At 33.8% G+C, this 24,266-nt stretch overlaps 2 protein-coding genes across 2 annotated transcripts; one reads left to right on the forward strand and one right to left on the reverse strand.

Moving 5' to 3' along the window:
- Positions 1-160: 160 nt before the first annotated feature.
- On the reverse strand, positions 161-10,357 carry LOC138327364 (copper transport protein ATOX1-like). The gene is made up of 4 exons (XM_069273406.1): positions 10,218-10,357; positions 5,591-5,666; positions 4,659-4,798; positions 161-2,967 (listed from the first exon to the last, which is right to left on the reverse strand). Exons 1-3 carry the CDS (start codon positions 10,293-10,295, stop codon positions 4,668-4,670), a joined length of 285 nt encoding a protein of 94 aa, XP_069129507.1. The 5' UTR covers positions 10,296-10,357; the 3' UTR covers positions 161-2,967; positions 4,659-4,667.
- On the forward strand, positions 10,309-20,548 carry LOC138327363 (acid ceramidase-like). The gene is made up of 13 exons (XM_069273405.1): positions 10,309-10,439; positions 11,002-11,045; positions 11,530-11,614; positions 13,676-13,765; positions 13,937-14,015; positions 14,226-14,300; positions 15,685-15,730; positions 16,345-16,489; positions 16,774-16,828; positions 17,943-18,121; positions 18,833-19,000; positions 19,247-19,303; positions 19,638-20,548. The coding sequence occupies exons 1-13, from the start codon at positions 10,350-10,352 to the stop codon at positions 19,725-19,727; spliced, it is 1,203 nt and encodes a 400-aa protein (XP_069129506.1). The 5' UTR covers positions 10,309-10,349; the 3' UTR covers positions 19,728-20,548.
- Positions 20,549-24,266: the final 3,718 nt, after the last annotated feature.

The raw sequence follows: 24,266 nt of genomic DNA on the forward strand, positions 1-24,266 counted from the left end.
AAGTAAAATTTCCTATGGAAGCAAGGGTGTGCATTCAGTTTTTACAGTCACTAGTAGTTTGACTCCTTAAAGTAAAGTATTCTGGGAACAAAAAAAGTCAATAGTAGTTTGACTCGTTAAAGTAAAGTATTCTGGGAACAAAAAAAAACCAGACACATACTCATATAATCATAGCATAATGTTGTATTGTAAAAGACAACCGATTCACAGGGTTAAAGTTAAAAGTACATTTGGCATTATATGTCCATAACCATAACATTTTCATGTGTACAAAGCAAAAATAGAAAAGTCCAGCATTTGATCAAATTCAAATATGTTTAAATATAGAAAAAAAAAGAATACTGACTCTAGGAGAGCTTTTATAATGACAGCTTTAAAGCAGCCTAATTCTGGATGGACATTGTTATACACAGGAATAGGGTATATCATGAATTAGCTGATATGTTAAACACTATTGACTGTTAACGAGTTAGTAAAAAGAGTTATACAGTAGTTATAGAGCAGCTTTATCAATAGAAAGAGCACAGAGCTAGCTGACAGAGAGGATTTTATATATAAAGTATACAGTAGTTAAAGTTAAAATGTTGGTGAAAATAAAATGCCACACCATAAAACCAATATCAATAGTTCGATCTGTACCCTGCCTTCTTAGCATTATAACCATACACAATATGAAATATCAATATTACAACAATGTATGAAACTACAAGCATTTTTTAAAATGATAATTTTTGCCATCATTGGTTAATTATTATAAATCATTGAAGTGCAATTGTAAATACTTTGGTTGTGAAAATTCAGATCTATAAGATAGCTTACCATTTTATCATAATCTGTTAAATTTCATTTTATTTCATTTCATAATTTAATTCATAATAACATAATTAAGTTTTCATTGTTTTCATACTAAATCCAGCTTTCTCATTGGCCAATTTTTATTCTTCATACCTCTATGAAGAAAATATCTAAGAATGGCACGAAAACCATAAAAATGCTTATGACATCACAATAGAGATATCAACATTGCATATGGATTGAGTGAAATGATCCCTTAGAAAATCAAGGGAATCGTATGTTTGAATGTATTTTATTGTATCAAGTAGCCTGAAAAATTAATTATAAACATTGATGTCACTATTTTAAAATTTCATTTAGTTATGAAATAAATTTTGTGCAGATTCTCACAGTTTGCAAAAAAATTTTCAATGCTTAATTCACGTACACTTACAGTTTATAAGATTTGTTAGTAGTACCCTTGTTACAACATTGGATTACATTATGTTTGTTAGAAACAATTTATAAAGAAAACAAGAAAACGGTACAAAATTACAGTTCATTTAGTTGTTTATCTGATAGATCATTCACCAAGTGATAAGCATTAATTCTACAATGTAAAATCATACACCAGAGGAAAGCATTATACATTTAGTGTACAAATAAAATGCACAATGTGATATAAATATAAAATTAAATGTTCATCCTTCGGGTATTAATGCTAAAAAAATCACAATAAACTCTGAAATGTTTATCAACTATTTTAAAGATACGAACAACAAATGATTAAAGAGACAATTCAGTCTAAGACAACATTAAAATTTGTACATATATCGGACAAACCCAGTTTTAATGGAAATTAGATCAGTTGGTTTTACTGTGATATGCCAGAAAAGCCTATGGTGGTGAAATGCATGTGAAATGTTCAAACTCGCTCGCTGTCCACCATTACACATTGTGGTTGAACACTTGTATGCCGAACCCTGTCCCTTGCTTGTAGAGTAAAGCAACTTATGTCTAGAACTGCTCAAATCACTCTGACAGTAGTGTGTTTACCTTTTTAGGTGAATTGTCTAGCCTAAAAATCATTCTTTCACCTCCTCGGTATTATGTAGCATATTTGTTTAAGGTTCGTGACTTAGGCTCAGGTATGGGTACAGCGTACATATTGTACCTGCTGAATCGTATTGATCAACGATTTGTAATTACAATGGTATCAATTAAAATACTAAGCACTGACGTTGAATTTGTCAATGTTTTGTGTTATATGTTTCATAAGAAATATAGAACAATACATTTATGCCACATTTTGCTTCTTGGTTATGTGAAAGAATTAGTCTGAGTGAATTGTCCCTTTAATGCTAAAGACACATTTCATTGTTTTTGTTGTTCATATTAATCAATTTTAGTACAACCATCAAATTATGATTTACATGTAAACCCAACCTAACAATGGAATGTCAATTTAACTTTATGTCCATTAACTTTTAATTAATCCAATAATTTTGATAAATAAATCTACAACATGATTCACTGCACATATAGTATATAAGATTAATGACAGCAGACTTCATATACAACCTGTGCTTAATTACCAACTTATTTTTACACTTACCCCTTTCAAGCTGTTTTGCTGAACAGTATTTGAAATGGTTATTTTTAGGTGTTGAAATGAAAAATCAAAAATAGGTTTGTTTACCGAAAGTGAAAATATCATCTTTACATAGTCATTCAATGGTATATTTATTCACTCAGTTACCATGAAAACCACACATGTTATGTATCTTTGTACTATTACTTGTTTAATGTTTTATCACATTTCTGATGTCCAAACAATGGTATGGCACCTCACAGAACAGCTAGGGCAGTGCAAAGTACTAGTTGTGATACTTCATTACACCTTATAGACTATACATAGGTATTTATACTGAAGAGATTGATCAAATGTAGTAAATATGAGCTCATACACCAGTTAAACACGCTGAAGGGGTTGAACATAAAGTGGTCCACTGAAACTTGTTCTAGAGGTTTGAAAATCATGTTAAATATCTGTCTGTAGGTAATAGCCTGTACTGACTTCATAGCTATAGACTAATTAGGTATTGACAAAGAGTCCAAAATTAACACTGTACACTGCTATATGTCCAGACATGTACAGGTCTATTTTCTTCCAATATCCAACATCTTCTTTATCTAAAAAAACAAAATAAAACATTCCTGATGTAAATTTACAGATAACATCACATACTCTAGTATAAAGGTAGTATATGTGACTATTTATGGAATATTGAAACCTGGATCAGCAACCACCTCTGTGTAAGGCCTACCTGCTTGATAAAGACCTAGGATAAGGACCTACCTCTTTATAAGGACCACCTGCTAATAAGAACTAGGATAAATAAGCACCTCTGTGTAAGGACCACCTGCTTATTAAGACCTAGGGTTAGGACCTACCTCTCTATAAGGACCACCTGCTTAGTAAGACCTAGGATTAGTAACCACCTCTGTGTAAGGACCACCTGCTTAATAAGACCTAGGATTAGTAACCACCTCTGTGTAAGGACCACCTGCTTATAAAGACATAGGAATAGGACCTACCTTTCTATATGGACCACCTGCTTAGTAAGACCTAGGATTAGTAACTACCTCTGTGTAAGGACCACCTGCTTATAAGACCTAGGATTAGTAACCACCTCTGTGTAAGGACCACCTGCTTATAAAGTCCTAGGATTAGGACCTACCTCTGTGTAAGGACCACCTGCTTAAAAAGACCTAGGATTAGTAACCACCTCTGTGTAAGGACCACCTGCTTATTAAGACCTAGGATTAGTAACTACCTCTCTATAAGGACCACCTGCTTAATAAGACCTAGGATTAGTAACGACCTCTCTATAAGGACCACCTGCTTAATAAATACTAGGATTAGTAACCACCTCTCTATAAGGACCACCTGCTTATAAGACTTAGGATTAGTAACTACCTCTGTGTAAGGACTACCTGCTTAATAAGACCTAGGATTAGTAACCACCTCTCTATAAGGACTACCTGCTTAATAAGACCTAGGATAAGTAACTACCTCTCTATAAGGACTACCTGCTTAATAAATACTAGGATTAGTAACCACCTCTCTATAAGGACTACCTGCTTATTAAGACCTAGGATCAGTAACCACCTCTGTGTAAGGACCACCTGCTTAGTAAGACCTAGGATTAGTAACGACCTCTCTATAAGGACCACCTGCTTAGTAAGACCTAGGATTAGTAACCACCTCTCTATAAGGACCACCTGCTTAATAAGACCTAGGATTAGTAACCACCTCTCTATAAGGCCCACCTGCTTAATAAGACCTAGGATTAGTAACCACCTCTCTATAAGGACCACCTGCTTAATAAGACCTAGGATTAGGAACTAACTCTGTGTAAGGACCACCTGCTTATCAAAACCACCTGCTGAATAAGATCTATTTTTAGGGTACAAATGACCAACTTCAATGCATTTTCATTTGCGTTTAAAGCACATGGCAATACCAGTCAGCTAAAAGTATAGCTGTGTTTTTAAATACATTTTTGTAATTGTTATATATTAGTTAATATTACCTGTAAAATATAATGCATTTTCTATGAAGTTTTGGGCTGAATATGATAATATGATTATTGGGCAAGGATTTCAAAAAAAACATTTATAATTCTGTCTTTTTCTATTAGAGTTGCCTCCCATGTGGGTAGGTATCCATTGTGACATCATTATTTTGTGAGTGAAATTTGTGTCATTTTCTCTGAAAAGTACGAGGTTATGCTCACAAACACATGATGTCACAATCAATATCTACCCGCAAGGGCAGATAACTCTGTAATATGTGAATATGTAATAATTAATATACTCACTTTGACCTGTTAGTTTGTACCCTCATATCTTATCTCCTTCCCAGTCTTTTTGAGAGTCTCTGTCAGTTTATCTGCAGATTCACTGGACTTTACAGTGATCAGTTTCTTCTCCAAATCTATAGTGATGTTTCCTTCATCCACTGTAATTCACAAAACAGTTATCTGATTAGACACCTATATATCACTATTATATACACTGTATACACTTAGAGACAACGACAAGATCCCAGCAGGATATTTGTGAGAGTGCTGTGCTGATTCCTGTTCATATCACACAGTATCATTCCTGCAGTCATTTGTGGCACTAAAACATATAGATCTAAATTCCAAGTTCAAGTTCAAGTTCAAATATTTTATTAAAGTCTCACCCTCAATTTAAAACATTACATAATAAATACAACAAAGTTTCTATAAAATGAAGAGGCCATTCTGTACAGAATTAATTATGAGCTACTGTAAAATATATATATACACATACAAGATATGAAAATAAAAACCTTAAAAATAATACGAATCAGTTATTATAACACAAGTTTCAGTGTTTATCTAATAGTTGTTTACAGGTTTTGGCACTATAACAACATTTAATTTTTTGGAGAATAAAACATAATTTTTCTGTATCACAAAGTGTTGAAAAATCAGAATTTATCCTACAAGCCTTTAAGAATAGCTAGGTCATTTCTAACATTCTGGTATAACAGACAATTTAATAACACATGGAACTCATCTTCTATTTGATCATGACAGTCAAAACATGTTCTAGAATTTAAATCTCCACATCTGAATTTGGCTAGGGCACCACATGCTTTTGTAGACATAACTTTAGATAATAAATTTCTGTACCAAAATTACTCTTAAGGTTTTTGTAATGAAAAAGTAATAGCATGTATTCATTTTGAATGTTTGTTTTAGATATTTGTTTACATACTCACCCCCTAGCTTTCCTAGCACCCTTTTAGCTGCATTGGAGCAGCCTTCACAGGTCATATCCATGTAAAATATGTGTGTCTGAAAAATCACAACAGTTGGTGTCAATAGTTTTTCGGCAGAAAACATTATTTTACCTATACACATCACAATGATAATAATTATTGTATGATCCTGATAGAGATAAGTTTAATTTTTTTCAAATATGTATAGTGGAAATTCAAGTTGACTGGATCAGCTTCCATTTCTTATCTATAGCACATATAGAATCTTTCATCTTGAATTTAAAGATATGTTTGCTATACTGCTCACTAATGTTTAACCAACGACAGACTTATGGGCATTTGCTGTCATCTGACTATCAGTACAATACAACACAGCAAAAGTTAATTGGCAGTGAATATTTTTTAGGTAAAATTGCTTACATTTGACCCCTGACAGTAGGTCAAGTTCATTGAAATAAACTCAGTTGGTAGCCCTGTTCCAATCATGCTACATTGTACATGGCCAATGTCCAGTATTCAGTCTGCCACATTAAGTACTAGTCTGATACCTATGACTAGTAATTTTACAGGCGAACGAGCTAGTGCCATTTGTAATGAACTAGTTTGATTGGATTAAGTTGTCGGACTAGTAAAATTTTGGGATTTACTGGTCTAAACGACTAGCAAAAAACAAACAGCGTTACAGACTGAGTATTACATCTCTATAACACAAAAAATAATCTGAAGTAATTTATTTTGCTTTTGGTGCATGCACAATCAGTACTTCATTCCATATAGGACATAGTGCCACAGATTTTTTTGGGAGATGCAATTAAGTATGCAATTAATTATTTTTTATATTTTTTTCATGAAGTAAAATTAGATGTTTAAACTTTTCAGAGGTGGTAATGATGTGAAGTAAGTAATTTTAGTAACTGCAGAAAACTACATATTCGTCTACTCCTGTTTTTGATAGAGAAAAATACTGTGTGTCAGTGGTTGAGCATCTTTAAAATTCTTTGCTTATTATACTAGTACTTGACCCCTATGAACACCATGAATGAAGGTCTGCAGGGTTTGAACAAACTTGGTAGCCCTTTATCCCAGCATACTACAGGCCCTATACCAGGTACTGTACATGTATATAGGCTTTTGTTTGTTTAATGAGAAGAAGTCATTTGAATAGAAAGTTAACATAAAGCAAGATGATACTATACATAATTGTCATTTTTTTAATTTCAGTATCATATCAGTTAACAGCATGATGTTTCATGAAACTGTATTTTTCATATCTATAGTTAAAAACAATCCTAAACATTTAATAAATCTATGTCCAAGGAGGTATAAGGTACATGTATACAAGTTTTCTCAAATCAGCCATGCTGAGAGATCCCATGCCATGACATGCAAAGGTCACATTTGCTTCATCTTTGGATTCAGTGCACATCAATTTTCTATAATATTTAGTTGTTTTTAGTGCTAATTTCATGTTCATACGTTTCCCAGTTATAAGCTCAATCCAACGGAGACTTTATTGTACCGATTCATTCTAACTGGAGTAAAGTTGTATATGAATATTCCTCCCTGATTAAGTATCATGATCATGCATTAAAGAATTATTACCCGTAAAGACAACTTATTAACGGACATCGCAAAATTTGCCTGTCCGACATGTCCGGCAAAATTTGATTTGGATCGCCTATCTTAAAATCTGGTCCAGACTGACCGTCTGGCAATTAATGAGTACCAGAAGTTGGTAGAAATTGCATCTCTGAAGTATTACGTAGGTGTCAAACCTGGCAAAAACCTAAACTGCATAATAAGATAATCATGAAAACAGCTGCCTGAATACTAATAGCAGGAAGATATGTTTACTACAAAAATTCACATTAATGTTCAGTCAGGTCAAATCTAGTTTGGTCCGAATGTCCTGCCATTGTTTTCAACTTTCGCGATGTCTGCTATTAAGAATCAAATTTCTGTACTCATATAAATTTAGTACAAATGTACCGAGACATATTACTGGTATACATGGGCCATACTTGTCTAAATCAGTCCTGAATTATATTAATAAATTTAACCAATTTTGCACTACTTAACTGAGGCCTCAGGGTTATAGACAACAAGTACAAATACATGTATACACTGGAAAAGTGCCTGTAATATCAATTTCATGTTAAGGATTAAATTGACAAATGCTTCCAATTACAGTAGAAAATCTACCTTACTCAATGAAGCTCACTTAAAAATGTGTAGCAAATGTAAGGTAATAACAATATCAATGGTTGAAAGATACTATAGCTGATGGAAACAGAAAATTATAACCTTGACAGTAGCAAATGAAAGTGACCTAGTGCTCAATACACTTATCTTTTAGTTATCATAGGTGTATGACAAATAAATAAAGATACCATTTTAACTAATGCATATATCACATGCTACTGGGCTTATAAGAAAGATAAGTGATGTTAGTCCTAAACAAACAATTTGATAAATACATAAACAACTTGTCCTAAACAACTTGATATTAAAGGTGTGCAAATACAGAACTTTTGATGAAAACATCTGTTGTACAAACGACCAACTGTATCGTCCTAGATGTGGCATATAAGCTTATAATATGTGTGACTGTAACAATAGTTTACAATGCTCACATTAAATACCGAATAATCAATAATGTTAGCATCTGTTCAAGGATTGCAGACCTTAAATTCAAACTAAATCTTGTGATATATATATATTTGTTACAGACACATGCATAGAGTGGGATGAAAAGAACAAAATACTGAGGCCCTATAATTAGGCTAGCCAAACAAGTTAAGAGATTTTGATTGTCGAGATGACATCATCAACAGAAAGTGATAACATATCACCATACAACATTGCAATGTATACTATACAACACACACTGAACATTTATAAATATCATATTTATATATATGTGTCCCAGATTCCAAAGGTTATAATTCTTACATGTGTTTTAAGCAGCTGACATTAAAACTAAACTTAAAAGAAAATCAATGCTGTATGACAATGTTATGCGTGTTGCTTTCTGTTAAATATTTATTACAATATGTGTTGTAACCTTTAATTTTCATGATTTCAAACATGATTCTGTTTTTTCTAGAAATATTAGATGAAATATACAATTATTTTTTTTTAATGGATTCATTGTTTATCAAGTACTGATTGCAAAATGTCATTAAAACTGCTTATCATGCAAACTTCTATAACTCAGCCCATTAATGGTCTAATATTATCAAATTAACTCTACAAAAATAGTTTAGTCAAACCTGTCCATAAAGTATAGGATAAGGGACACGATAAGGGGAAATAATCTCTTTTGTAAAGTGGTATTCATACACAGGTTAAATGATGTGTTATAAATGTCATCAACGAACACCAAAATGTCCTTAAAAAGCAGGTGATCTTCATAGAGAAGTGGTCGCTAAAGACAGATTTCACCATTGTTCAATAGTACCAATATTGGTTTGTTTTGCTAATAGATTGACTTAATTAATAATGGTGGGTTTTGATAAGTCTCTGAGTCACAGTTATTGCTAATGAGTTTAGAGAGGTCGCTAAAGAGCACCTTTGCATATTTTTTTACGCCCTGGACACTTATTGGGTCAAATATTATTGTAGTAATGTTAGAGGTATAGCATAACAAGACACTTTTGAATCATAAAATCATGTCTAACTTGGCCATCAGAAGTTTCTCAATGCTGTGCATCTAATATTATTGGATAAATGATGGACTATAGTAATGAAAATTATTCATTGTCATAATTTAATATGATGATTGTTAGTCAAAGGTTAAATGTTTGATCTCTACTTAAGTACAGATATTGTAAAAAATTATTTATCATGAATTCTAGATCTGTTCATATAAATAAAATATTAACATTGTGAGATACATGTACATGTTGTATCTTCTTCTTATAGTAGACACAATTCCATTGATTTCGATGATTATATTCTGTGTTGTGCGGATTGGCAGAGGCGTGATTGTGGAAAAAAAGAGTGAAGTCATATTTACAGTGATTGTGAAGGTGCAGGTTATTATATTTTTTAGTGTATAGTTATAAGATAAAAAAATGATAGCATTTTAGGGAGTGGGGTTTAGGTCTTCAAGTTCTGTTTTTAGGATATGTGACTTGAAGACCTCTAGTGTAGTACTGTAGCCACCGGTAGGATGTTCCATTGTTTAATTGTGTGTAGAAAAAAAGAATGTTTGAATTTGTCCTTGGTGACAGCTATATGTCTATACGTGAATGGGTTGGATTGTCTGGTCCTGTAGTCTGTCAGATATATCTTGCGTGTATATGAATATCAATGGGACGAATAAAAATCTTAAAAATGCTACTTCATGTAAAAATCAACTGAAAGTGATCAAATTAACACCCAATATTGGATGACGGGCTTCAATACATATAGATCCGGGTTGTGCCACGTCTCCACAAAAAAGTAAAGTGAAAGTAAGAGCAGGGCCAATCACACAATATGTACATAGTAAATGACCACTGGGATACACACATGCAGTGATTATCTTATAAGCAAACAGAGACTGAAGCACACGGGCGCTTACAGATATAGAATTGTAAAGTTAGACCATGTATATGCGCCAGACAGCTAAGACGAAGCTTACCTGTTCTGCCATCTTCTTGCTCTTTCTCCCTTGTTGATGTGTGTTGGTGTCGGTGTCAAATAGACGCTTTAATGTCATGCTCCAATGCAACGTCACTAAAAAAACCGCACGATCGATCCGGATGAAAGTCACATGTCTAATGTTTGGCTTGGTCACAAGATGCTACGATCGTTGGTGTTTGTTTTTGTTTTCTTCTGCCTGACAAATTGTCAGATTCCACCGGTAAGATGTTCTTTTAAAGAATTTTACAAAGAATCTACACAATCAAGGTTTTCACAGAGTGTGTTGCATTAAACACTGAAACAGTTACATTGATGGACACGGAGCAGAAGACATTTATTTGTGAAGCCGGATTCACAGTCTAACAGCAGGCCTACTGCATGACTATGCAGACATCTAAAAATGCAGAAATATATTAAAGACGATAAAGATTTGACAGAAGAAAATAGAGATGAAAAAAACACTATTTCAGATACATCTATAGTATCCGGATCAACATATATTGTACATTGTATTTATTGTCGGTTTAGACAGGTTTCTGGATTATTGGTGCTAAGTTAACCGTTAATTAATTTCAATCGATCTGTTAATTACTATATTAGCAGAGATTTAGGTTTATTTATATAGTATATAGTCAAGTAAGAAGGAAAATACCACATATTTTAGAATATATTAGACAGGAATCTGGATTAGACAATCGGCTGGTTTTGGCAGGTTACACTGTACTGTATTTTTAATTAACATAAATAATGGTTCATTCAGACCTCATACTTTTCCATTTCAGTTTGTGGAAGAATGTGTAGACAATGCTTATCCACCACCAGAAAGGTAAACAATTGAGGGAAGTTGTTACCTTCAGATTTGTTAATTGTGTTGGAGGCTGAATATTAAATATTAATAACATAAGAAAATTTATGCCAATGGCCTAAAATATAATACGACTGGTGTTACGAATAGTAATATTTCATTTATTTTAATTAACAAAAGTGTTTCTTTTTAAAATTATAGAGAGTATTTTGATTTTAGGGAAATAAATGTCAAGACAATGTTATCGATTGCTATACAGTACTAAGCAGTATTTTTGCTAATTATGCAGTCAAATTCCACATATCCTAAGGATACAATTACATGTACCAAAATATTTCACTTGTTTAATAAATTATGTACTACTAATAGAAAGATTTCTATAAATTCATATATTGTCAATGATTGGGCATCATAATAATGCTGTTATAGTATTTATATGATTCCTAGTCTATTTCATTATTCATACATTGTTTGATCACGAGTTCGTTTGATTCATAATCTTTAGCCACAAAGTTCCAACATATGTGGTGAACCTTGACCTTCCTCCTGCCCAGAGATGGACACATGTAGTGAAGGACAGGGGACCTCAGGTAGGGTTACAAATAGAACTATGGATAATTTGTAATAGATAAACTGAAGGCACAAGAAGACACAGGTAATTTGATCCTTTGATGTATTTCAAAAGATTTTTTTAATGGTACACAATGGTTGAGTGTGTGGTTTTGAAGTTGTGTGTCACTCTCTCTATGATCTTCAAAGGAAATCCCTGCTAGCCTGTGATTGGTTACTTTTTTCTTTTGATAATGAACTTCCTTCAGTTTTACTATGAGATAATCCAGGGGTGGATATAACAGCAATTATAATAACCTCTGGAGTATCGTGAATGATGTGATAAAAATATTGAAAAATGTATAATACATGACATAAAGTTGTAAATGGAAAGTTTTTTTTCGTATATTGATGATGGAGATTTCGTATATTTCAACATCATGCATGTATTGTTCAAATTCTGGTCTTTAGCCTAATATTCTGTATTTGCATGCTACTGAGGTAGCTGCCCTGTTGGGTATGTATGTGATTGTGATATCATGTGTTTGAGCACATCATCTTTATGCTGTAAATTTCGCTCCCAAAATAATGACGTCGCAATCTATACCTACAAGCAAGGGCAGATAACTTTGTAATAGGTAAAGACACCTAGAATATATACACTAAGTGTTAAAAGTTGCATTTATTAATTATGATAGCATTGGATTCATTGTACATGTACGTATATAAATATATGCTAACTAATCCCAAAATTTGGAACTACATGTAGATATCATATAAGGTAAAAGTTACAACATATAAAGTAAGCACAACTGACTGACCCAATGTTTTTACTGGTAAAGTTATAACATATAAAGTTAATACAACTAATACAACTGATTGACCCATTGTTTTTTTTAGATAATTTGTTTAAGTTAATACAACTGATTGACCCATTGTTTTTTTAGATCAAGTTATTTAAGTTAATACAACTGACTGACCCATTGTTTTTTTAGATCAAGTTATTTAAGTTAATACAACTGACTGACTCATTGTTTTTCAGATCAAGTCATAACATATAAAGTAAATACAACTGACTGACCCATTGTTTTTCAGATCAAGTCATAACATATAAAGTAAATACAACTGACTGACCCATTGTTTTTTTAGATCAAGTTATAACATATAAAGTAAATACAACTGACTGACCCATTGTTTTTTTAGATCAAGTTATAACATATAAAGTAAATACAACTGACTGACTCATTGTGTTTACAGATCAAGTTATAACATATTAAGTAAATACAACTGACTGACTCATTGTGTTTACAGATCAAGTTATAACATATTAAGTAAATACAACTGACTGACCCATTGTTGTTACAGATCAAGTTATAACATATTAAGTAAATACAACTGACTGACCCATTGTTGTTTTAGATCAAGTTATAACATATAAAGTAAATACAACTGACTGACCCATTGTTTTTTTAGATCAAGTTATAACATATAAAGTAAATACAACTGACTGACCCATTGTTTTTTTAGATCAAGTTATAACATATAAAGTAAATACAACTGACTGACCCATTGTTTTTACAGATCAAGTTATAACATATAAAGTAAATACAACTGACTGACCCATTGTTTTTACAGATCAAGTTATAACATATAAAGTAAATACAACTGACTGACCCATTGTTTTTTTAGATCAAGTTATAACATATAAAGTAAATACAACTGACTGACTCATTGTTTTTACAGATCAAGTTATAACATATAAAGTAAATACAACTGACTGACCCATTGTTTTTACAGATCCAAATGACTGACCATTTTTTACACTTTAGATCAAGTTATAACTTATATAAAGTAAATACAACTGACTGACCCATTGTTTTTACAGATCAAGTTATAACATATAAAGTAAATACAACTGACTGACCCATTGTTTTTACAGATCAAGTTATAACATATAAAGTAAATACAACTGACTGACCCATTGTTTTTACAGATCAAGTTATAACATAAAGTAAATACAACTGACTGACCCATTGTTTTTACAGATCAAGTTATAACATAGTATAAAGTAGATACAACTGACTGACCCATTGTTTTTACAGATTAAGAAGCTACTTGATGAGTTTAAGTCATTCAGCAGTGACATTTTCAATGGCTCACAGGCTGTTATCAACTTCATAGACAAAGAAGGGGTAAGCAGAAATGTTTTCGTGTTTTATGATATTTTTTTTTAAGTGAAGAAAGATGCTTTCTTTATTCACTTCAGTTGTAAACTATATTGTGTATGAATGGTTTTTTTTTAATTTTGTTAGATGAAGTCACTGTTTATTAATTTATTTTATAGTTTATTTTTGTATCTGTAGCCTGCCTTTGACCAGACCTTACCACAACCTTTTGCTGATGAAATGAGAGGGATTGCAAATGCTACAGGTTTAAAACTGGGTGAGCTCCTATACCATTTAGATAACATAACATTGATTCTGGGACATACAGTCACACCCATAAATATATTTACTCTAGAGCTTTTATTATAACTCTGACCCGATTTAGAGTATTATAAAATGGTTGCAGTGATGTTTTTACCTTCATAAATATGAAATTGGCCATAAAAAAGTATCATCTACAACATGATTTTACTGTTCTGATTTACAGGAGAAGTTGTTTTCTTTAATGTCTTCTACGAGTTCTTCACTGTCTGTACATCCATCGTTGCACGGGATGTACAAGGTAATTATTAAGGATGTACTCCTCTGAGAAGTCAAAATTTTCTTGTATTAAACTTTTTTTCTCATATAGATTTTTGGAAATAGGAGTTCATGTTATAAACGAAAATGGAAGAAAAAACATATGTCCGTGTGCTCGTTTTTGAAATATTGTCACTCAAAGATACCTAGTTGACAAAATATTGGATTTTATGGGAATTTTGCGGTTTTGACCATATACACATGAGATTAAAGTCATAATTTCCTATCGAGGTGTTTGATATGTATGGATGTTTGTAGAATTTATTTTCCAGTAGTCTTCTTTAAAAACATACCAGTTTTGATTAATAAGACTAATATTTTTTTCTCAGAATAACAACATATGCTACCCCTACCCCTTAATTTTGAGCTAAAAAATGCACCATTTTCAGCCATTTTTGCCAAATTTAACCCTTTATAGAAAAAGTTCTGGTATTAAACTTTTGTTCATATTTTGCATATCAGCAGGGAAAGGGTTGTTCTTTCTAAATCAGGCAGAAAAATAAGGGGTCCGTGTGCTTACTTTTTTGCCCCATTTGAATATTTGTTATTTTTCAGTATTTTGGAGTAAAAAATAAAAGTGCCCAAAGTACCATTAAATGTCAAAATAAAGTGACAAAAGTGTATCATTTCACACATTAATGCTCAATATTTTAATTACCACGAACCCAGTAACGATTTACAGCAAAAATTAGTTCGATACAGCTAAAAATACTGGCGCAGTGATGATTTAAGTAAAAACAATTTCAGTAAAAAATGGTAAAACTGTGGCGCTATTCAAAGCGAAAAAAGACACAATTTCAAAATGGCCGCCAAATGGACCATTTCTTAAAGTCCCCGTATAAAAAAATCTACTAAAAATAGAAATGTAATTTTTTGACAGAATTTGCAACTGGCAACTTGCTAAAGATATTGATAGATTTTATCTTAAAATCTCATAACTTCTTTGATCTATGTCGAAACGAGACTTCAACGGGACTGAAACCTCAGAAGAATACAACCTTAAGGTAATTATTAAGTTAACATTTTGAATTCAAATTCAGAGTTACTTGTAAAAGTTTTTCAAAGTTCACCTGGTGACCTTTCTGAAAGGAATTTTAAAAAATGATCTTGCTTTTTAAAAGAAGTTGGTGATGTTTGATCAAAAAGTTTTAATAAATTTTCAAGAAATAAATTAAATTTTTCTAGTTCTTTAGATTGATATGAATTTTTGAAACTCATACCAAAATGAAATTGATTTTCATTTATTCAACTTCATCAAAAGGTTTTGATAAGTTTTCAAGAGTATAAATTTAATTTTGCTAGTTCTTTAGATCGATATGACTTTTTGACACTCATACTAAAATAAGATTGCTTTTCATTTATTTCAGGTTCACTTTATCATGCTAGAAATCTCGACTTTGGTCTGTTCCTTGGGTAAGTATGTTATGCTTTCGTCAAGGCTGTTTGATTCTGAGTTCAAAACTTGTACACTGTCAGATGTTTCTATCATATCATATGTGTGTAGTGTATTCAATCCAGATTTCTTTGTTACCATTCATGGATAGAAATTGCTTGTTATTACATAGTGCTAATAAAAGGAGGACAGCTCCCTTCGAGCTGAAACACGTTAACAACTCTCTGATTATAAAATCAGTTTACTGGAAGGAACTACTATGTTTGAATCACTCTGGCCTCTGTATTCTTTTGGATCCATGGCCGGTTCCATAAATAACTCTACAACATAACATATATATAACATTTTTGATGGGTAGAAATCTTCATTGTTGTCATGGTTGCCATAGAACCACAAATATAAAACAACAAATTATGTTGTATACATATTTATTATCAGTGTTTCATCATCTATAACATGGGTTATAACACAACAAATTATGTTGTATACATATTTATTATGGTTGTTTTATCATCTATAAGATCAGTTATAAAACAACAAATTATGTTGTATACATATTAATTATTGTTGTTTCATCATCTGTAACATGAATAATTGTCCTGAAGATGTTTTAGCTTTTAATATTACTTTTTAGCTGGGATATAAAGAACAATACATGGTCGGTAACAGAGCTATTGAGACCAATGGTTATCATTGTGGATTTCCAGAAGGGAGGGGAAACTGTCTTCAAGTCCGTCAACTTTGCTGGCTACATTGGTATTCTGACAGCTATCAAACCTGTAAGTACATCTTTTATGTAAGCACTGAAGGACTCATGCAGAGCCCTAAGTTTGGTCTGTAGACTGTTGTAGTAAAGGATTGGGAAGATTTTAGGCCTCATTTGTGCAAACATGTGGAATAAAATTGTAAAAAATTTCAAATGAAATCTGAGATATCAATGTTGCTGGTACTTACTGAAGTTAACAAAATTTTGCTTCTGGGTTCTCGTTAACAGGTGAATTTTCTTATTAAATCATGTTTGTTTTTCAATTTCCAATAGAAATTTGATAATTCTTTTTTTCAGAAACTATTTACTCTGACTATGAATGAAAGGTTCAGTAAAGATGGTGGCTATATTGGTAGGTATTGATAGGGGTTTTGTTACATTTACTCTGACTATGAATGGAAGGTTCAGTAAAGATGGTGGCTATATTGGTAAGTATTGATAGGGGTTTTGTTACATTTACTCTGACTATGAATGAAAGGTTCAATTAAGATGGTGGCTATATTGGTAGGTATTTATAGGGGTTTTGTTACATTTACTCTGACTATGAATGAAAGGTTCAATTAAGATGGTGGCTATATTGGTAGGTATTTATAGGGGTTTTGTTACATTTACTCTGACTATGAATGAAAGGTTCACTAAAGATGGTGGCTATATTGGTAGGTATTTATAGGGGTTTTGTTACATTTACTCTGACTATGAATGAAAGGTTCAATAAAGATGGTGGCTATATTGGTAGGTATTTATAGGGGTTTTGTTACATTTACTCTGACTATGAATGAAAGGTTCAGTAAAGATGGTGGCTATATTGGTAGGTATTTATAGGGGTTTTGTTACATTTACTCTGACTATGAATGAAAGGTTCAATAAAGATGGTGGCTATATTGGTAGGTATTTATAGGGGTTTTGTTACATTTACTCTGACTATGAATGAAAGGTTCAATTAAGATGGTGGCTATATTGGTAGGTATTTATAGGGGTTTTGTTACATTTACTCTGACCATGAATGAAAGGTTCAATTAAGATGGTGGCTATATTGGTAGGTATTTATAGGGGTTGGGTCACTTGGGACTGTTTTATTACCCTTGGTAGATGACAGTGATTACCTACAAAGTTGTTACATGACAAACAGTGCAATTAATAGCCAACGTCACAAGAACATGTATGGAATATCTGTGTCTATTGGAATGATGTATTCAGTAATGTATTTATTGCAAAAACATTTAACATATTCCATATAAGGCTAAAACATTATATGAAAGGCAATGTTTTTATAGCCTTGATATATTTCTATGTGATTTACTTATGACAATAATATTATTCATGTAGAGTATAGGTATTTCTTAACATTGTGAAATTCCCTGGTGATATTATCATCAGTTTGTTAATCTCCATGAACTATTACTACTAGTAATTAGTATTAGGTAAAATGTAGCAGACTATATACACACATTTACATGTATATACAGGTTTGATGGAGTGGATCCTGGGCGAGCGCTCAGGACAGTGGATGGGTTTCCTAACCAGACAAGTGATGGAAACCGCAACCGGCTATCTGGAGGCTAAGGTTTTAGTGACAAACAAAGAGATGCTGGCCCCAGCCTATTTCATACTGGGGGGTAATAAAACCTCAGGACTATATAAACAGGTATGTATATAAGATGAAAAGCACCACATCAGTACATGTTGGAATGAAACTTTATACGGTAAAGATACAATAGGCTTTGGCTTATAAACAATTAATGTTAGAGTTATGTCCCCCTACACATTTATGGGTATCACCCTGGTTTAGAAACTGAGGCAGGATTTCAAACATAATACCCATGTAGTTACAATAGATGCTTGACAATATTAAAGTGAATAGTCGGGCAAAGAAAACCAGTTTAAATGCGTTCATTGCCCTTCCAAAAGTTCTCACATATTAATACGACGGTCAAGTTCTGCTTAGTTTCCCAGTTCTGACCATTAAAGTAAAGAAAAGTTGAAAGCATTGAAAGCGAGGCTGCGTGGAAATGTAACCACGGACATAGTGAGCCGGGAGGACGTTTTAGAATTTCCATACTTTAAATTAATTTCTTCGTACGCAAACAGATTTTGACGGGAGATTTTATTTTTTCCATTTCATAAGAAATTATACTGGATACATTCACACCATTTTTACCGACATTAGCCATCCTTGCCCGACCGTTCACTTTAAGACACTTATTTTTGATAATTAAGGGATCTTTTTTGTTGGAGTTCCTTATACTGTAATTATAAACTAAATTTTGAGTCCCATTTCCAGACTTAATCCAGCTTGCCTAGGTAGCTTGATGCTTACAATTTAAATTTAATACTTTAAGTTATCTTTGTTTATAAGGGCTGTGTGATCACACGAGCCAGAGAAAGGGCAATAGATGTATGGGATATGGAGAGTGCTAATGGTTGGTATATACTGGAGACCAACTATGACCACTGGTCAACTCCGCTGTTTCTGGACGATAGGCGGACGCCTGCTCACCACTGTATGGGCAATATGACACAGCAGGTAGGATAGACAGAGTTCCAAATTAAGTTCATTTTTGAATAAAGAAAAATTATATTTATTTATTTAAATATGTGTAATGAAATGGTGAAACATTTTTCAAAAGAGGAATTCATATTTCAAGATGTATCAAAAAATATTCCTTTCAAGGATATTGCTTGTACATTGTTACATACATTTTACACAATTGTAATATTTTAAAAAGCATCTAGTTGAATGTAGTATAATTAAGATGTTGTTATTTTTCAGGGTGTTTCTATCAAAGGTCTACACAATGTTTTATCCTCCCGGCCTGTCCTCAATAAAGTGAGTATTGTATAACTGGGTGTAAGGCATAACTAGAGATTATTCAAGAAATCAGGGATCCATGTTTTTTTAGAAGAGGAAACATTCAAGGTTTTGTTATAGATACTTATCCTTCAAATAAGGTTCATTTGGGTAAAGCAAGAGCCTGACAACATTAGAACTTATCACAAGGCATCAAGAATAATTTTTAGCAATTTTGATTTACAAAACAGTATTTGAAATAACCTTGAGCTAGCATCTGTAAAACTTAAATATGTTCCTTTTAAAATTTAGATATTGTTATTTTTCAGCAAATAACATGTGATGTAATTCATGATTTTGTATTTCGATCTAGTTAACGACATACACAGCCCTGATGCAGGTAGATAGCGGCCATCTTGAAGCCTGGCTACAATATTGTCCAGAACCATGTATCCCTTGGTAACTGTTACTCAACTTTGCTATATCCAGGATAAATAGGAATAAGCATTGTATCCATGACAACAAAAACTTACCAATGATTATCAATGAATAATTGAATTAACATCCATCAACAATGAAATGTATGGCTTTTCAAAGCAGTGCTGTGATCTCATTTAATCCATTCCCTATTGGTGTACTACCATCAGTATTTATACCATACCATTTGTTATTTTTATCTTTTTCTTATTATGATTGTAAAGTTCCCTTGATAGTGCAATATTTATGATCAGCTTATAAATATTATAACCACGAGTCTTCGAAATATCAAAGGCTTTTTTTATGAGAATATAGACAAAATAGACAAGTTCTAATGATGTATTTATTTGGTGGAAGACACGTGTTAATGTACAAAGAGGGACAACTCTTGTACTTAGACTTGGTTTTATAGTCGGATTTCGATATGCTAAAGTGAGTGGGAATGTGTTAAGGTTAAAGTCATATATATCTGAGTTTATTTTAGTTAGATACTGTCAATAATGTATATAGTTTGGTCGACTATAAAATAATGCTCAAGTCATTTGAGTTTGATAATACTCGGTGCTGTACCATGAATCTTAGAGATGTTATTGTAGAAACTTTATGAGTGAACAGAGAACATGTGACATTGTAAATGTTTGTGTGATCCCTGTTGGGATAAGTAACAATACTCCACAGACTATTTCTAGATGTGAAATAGACCTAGCAGTGCTGTGCAATGCAATGTAAAGGAAACACTAACCTAATTTTTTATGATAATTTAAACTGACTAATATGCATATCAAATAAAAAAGTGCTTAAAATATATATTGAACTATCTTTTCCTTTTTAAATTAAATTTAACATCTAAATATTAAAAACAGGGTGGTGAGCTATTCAAATCGCCTTTTGTCTGTGGTCCATCATCTGTCCGTCGTCCATCCTTAAACAATGCTTGTTCCTGCTATTTATTGAGAAGTACTGCAGATATTTCTCAAATTTTACATGCTTGGTTCCCTTGGTCCCATTGAGTATCATGCTAATTTTGAGATTGATTGGGAAAAAAATATTGCCGCCAGGCAACAATCTTGGAATTTGGCACTTCATGAATGTTATCGCTATTTCTCAGAAAGTACTGAAGGGATCAGGAGACACCTGTCCACAATCTGTAGTGTAATAACAGGAGACACCTGTCCACAATCTGTAGTGTAATAACAGGAGACCCCTGTCTACAATCTGTAGTGTAATAACAGGAGACACCTGTCCACAATCTGTAGTGTAATAACAGGAGACACCTGTCCACAATCTGTAGTGTAATAACAGGAGACACCTGTCCACAATCTGTAGTGTAATAACAGAGACACCTGTCCACAATCTGTAGTGTAATAACAAGAGACCCCTGTCCACAATCTGTAGTGTAATAACAGGAGACACCTGTCCACAATCTGTAGTGTAATAACAGGAGACACCTGTCCACAATCTGTAGTGTAATAACAGGAGACCCCTGTCCACAATCTGTAGTGTAATAACAGGAGACCCCTGTCCACAATCTGTAGTGTAATAACAGGAGACACCTGTCCACAATCTGTAGTGTAATAACAGGAGACACCTGTCCCACAATCTGTAGTGTAATAACAGGAAGACACCTGTCCACAATCTGTAGTGTAATACAGGAGACCCCTGTCCACAATCTGTAGTGTAATAACAGGAGACACCTGTCCACAATCTGTAGTGTAATAACAGGAGACACCTGTCCACAATCTGTAGTGTAATAACAGGAGACCCCTGTCCACAATCTGTAGTGTAATAACAGGAGACCCCTGTCCACAATCTGTAGTGTAATAACAGGAGACACCTGTCCACAATCTGTAGTGTAATAACAGGAGACACCTGTCCACAATCTGTAGTGTAATAACAGGAGACACCTGTCCACAATCTGTAGTATAATAACAGGAGACCCCTGTCCACAATCTGTAGTATAATAACAGGAGATCCCTGTCCACAATCTGTTGTATAATAACAGGAGACCCCTGTCCACAATCTGTAGTATAATAACCAGGAGACCCCTGTCCACAATCTGTAGTGTAATAACAGGAGACACCTGTCCACAATCTGTAGTGTAATAACAGGAGACACCTGTCCACAATCTGTAGTGTAATAACAGGAGACACCTGTCCACAATCTGTAGTGTAATAACAGGAGACACCTGTCCACAATCTGTAGTGTAATAACAGGAGAGACCCCTGTCCACAATCTGTAGTGTAATAACAGGAGACCACCTGTCCCACAATCTGTAGTGTAATAACAGGAGACACCTGTCCACAATCTGTAGTGTAATAACAGGAGACACCTGTCCACAATCTGTGTGTAATAGGCACCTGTCCACAATCTGGTAATAACAGGAGACCCCTGTCCACAAATCTGTAGTGTATAATAACAGGAGACACCTGTCCACAATCTGTAGTGTAATACACAGGAGACCCCTGTCCACAATCTGTAGTATAATAACAGGAGACCCCTGTCCACAATCTGTAGTATAATAACAGGAGACCCCTGTCCACAATCTGTAGTATAATAACAGGAGACCCCTGTCCACAATCTGTAGTGTAATAACAGGAGACCCTGTCCCAATTTGTAGTATAATAACAGGAGACCCCTGTCCACAATCTGTAGTATGATAACAGGAGACCCCTGTCCACAATCTGTAGTGTAATAACAGGAGACACCTGTCCACAATCTGTAGTATAATAACAGGAGACACCTGTCCACAATCTGTAGTATAATAACAGGAGACCCCTGTCCACAATCTGTAGTATAATAACAGGAGACACCTGTCCACAATCTGTAGTATAATAACAGGAGACCCCTGTCCACAATCTGTAGTATAATAACAGGAGACCCTGTCCACAATCTGTAGTGTAATAACAGGAGACCCCTGTCCACAATTGTAGTATAATAACAGGAGACCCCTGTCCACAATCTGTAGTATAATAACAGGAGAAAAAATAATCCACAATCTGTAGTATAATAACAGGAGACCCCTGTCCACAATTCTGTAGTATAATAACAGGAGACCCCTGTCCACAATCTGTAGTATAATAACAGGAGACCCCTGTCCACAATCTGTAGTATAATAACATGAGACCCCTGTCCACAATCTGTAGTATGATAACAGGAGAACCCTGTCTACAATTTTTAGTATAATAACATGAGACCCCTGCCCACAATCTGTAGAATGATAACAGGAGACCCCTGTCCACAATCTGTAGTATAATAACAAGAGACCCCTGTCCACAATCTGTAGTATAATAACAGGAGACCCCTGTCCACAATCTGTAGTATAATAACAGGAGACCCCTGTCCACAATCTGTAGTATAATAACAGGAGACCCCTGTCCACAATCTGTAGTATAATAACAGGAGACCCCTGTCCACAATCTGTAGTATAATAACAGGAGACCCCTGTCCACAATCTGTAGTATAATACAAGGAGACCCCTGTCCACAATCGTAGTAATAATAACAGAGAGACCCCTGTCCACAAATTTGTAGTATAATAACAAGGAGACCCCTGTCCACAATCTGTAGTATAATAACAGGAGACCCCTGTCCACAATCTGTAGTATAATAACAGGAGACCCCTGTCCACAATCTGTAGTATAATAACAGGAGACCCCTGTCCACAATCTGTAGTATAATAAAAGGAGACCCCTGTCCACAATCTGTAGTATAATAACAAGGAGACCCCTGTCCACAATCTGTAGTATAATAACAGGAGACCCCTGTCCACAATCTGTAGTATAATAACAGGAGACCCCTGTCCACAATCTGTAGTATAATAACAGGAGACCCCTGTCCACAATCTGTAGTATAATAACAGGAGACCCCTGTCCACAATATGTAGTATAATAACAGGAGACCCCTGTCCACAATCTGTAGTATAATAACAGGAGACCCCTGTCCACAATCTGTAGTATAATAACAAGAGACCCTGTCCACAATCTGTAGTATAATAACAAGGAGACCCCTGTCCACAATCTGTAGTAGTAATAACAGGAGACCCCTGTCCACAATCTGTAGTATAATAACAGGAGACCCCTGTCCACAATCTGTAGTATAATAACAGGAGAACCCTGTCCACAATCTGTAGTATAATAACAGGAGACCCCTGTCCACAATCTGTAGTATAATAACAGGAGACCCCTGTCCACAATCTGTAGTATAATAACAGGAGACCCCTGTCCACAATCTGTAGTATAATAACAAGAGATCCCTGTCCACAATCTGTAGTATAATAACAGGAGACCCCTGTCCACAATCTGTAGTATAATAACAGGAGACCCCTGTCCACAATCTGTAGTATAATAACAGGAGACCCCTGTCCACAATCTGTAGTATAATAACAGGAGACCCCTGTCCACAATCTGTAGTATAATAACAGGAGACCCCTGTCCACAATCTGTAGTATAATAACAAGAGACCCCTGTCCACAATTTTGTAGTATAATAACAAGGAGACCCCTGTCCACAATCTGTAGTAATAACAGG

The sequence above is a fragment of the Argopecten irradians genome, chromosome 7 (genome assembly GCF_041381155.1).
Source record: "Argopecten irradians isolate NY chromosome 7, Ai_NY, whole genome shotgun sequence".
NCBI classification, from domain to species: Eukaryota; Metazoa; Mollusca; class Bivalvia; order Pectinida; family Pectinidae; genus Argopecten; species Argopecten irradians.

Bases quoted from the DNA above. Each gene is read 5' to 3' on its own strand.
- LOC138327363 (XM_069273405.1), top strand. From the start codon at position 10,350: ATGTCTAATGTTTGGCTTGGTCACAAGATGCTACGATCGTTGGTGTTT. The intron at 16,490-16,773 runs GTAAGTACATCT...TCTTTTTTTCAG, and splicing joins TTCTGACAGCTATCAAACCT to AAACTATTTACTCTGACTAT. The intron at 16,829-17,942 runs GTAGGTATTGAT...ATGTATATACAG, and splicing joins TAAAGATGGTGGCTATATTG to GTTTGATGGAGTGGATCCTG.
- LOC138327364 (XM_069273406.1), bottom strand. From the start codon at position 10,295: ATGACATTAAAGCGTCTATTTGACACCGACACCAACACACATCAACAA. The intron at 5,667-10,217 runs GTAAGCTTCGTC...GTGATTTTTCAG, and splicing joins GCAAGAAGATGGCAGAACAG to ACACACATATTTTACATGGA. The intron at 4,799-5,590 runs GTGAGTATGTAA...TGTGAATTACAG, and splicing joins GGTGCTAGGAAAGCTAGGGG to TGGATGAAGGAAACATCACT.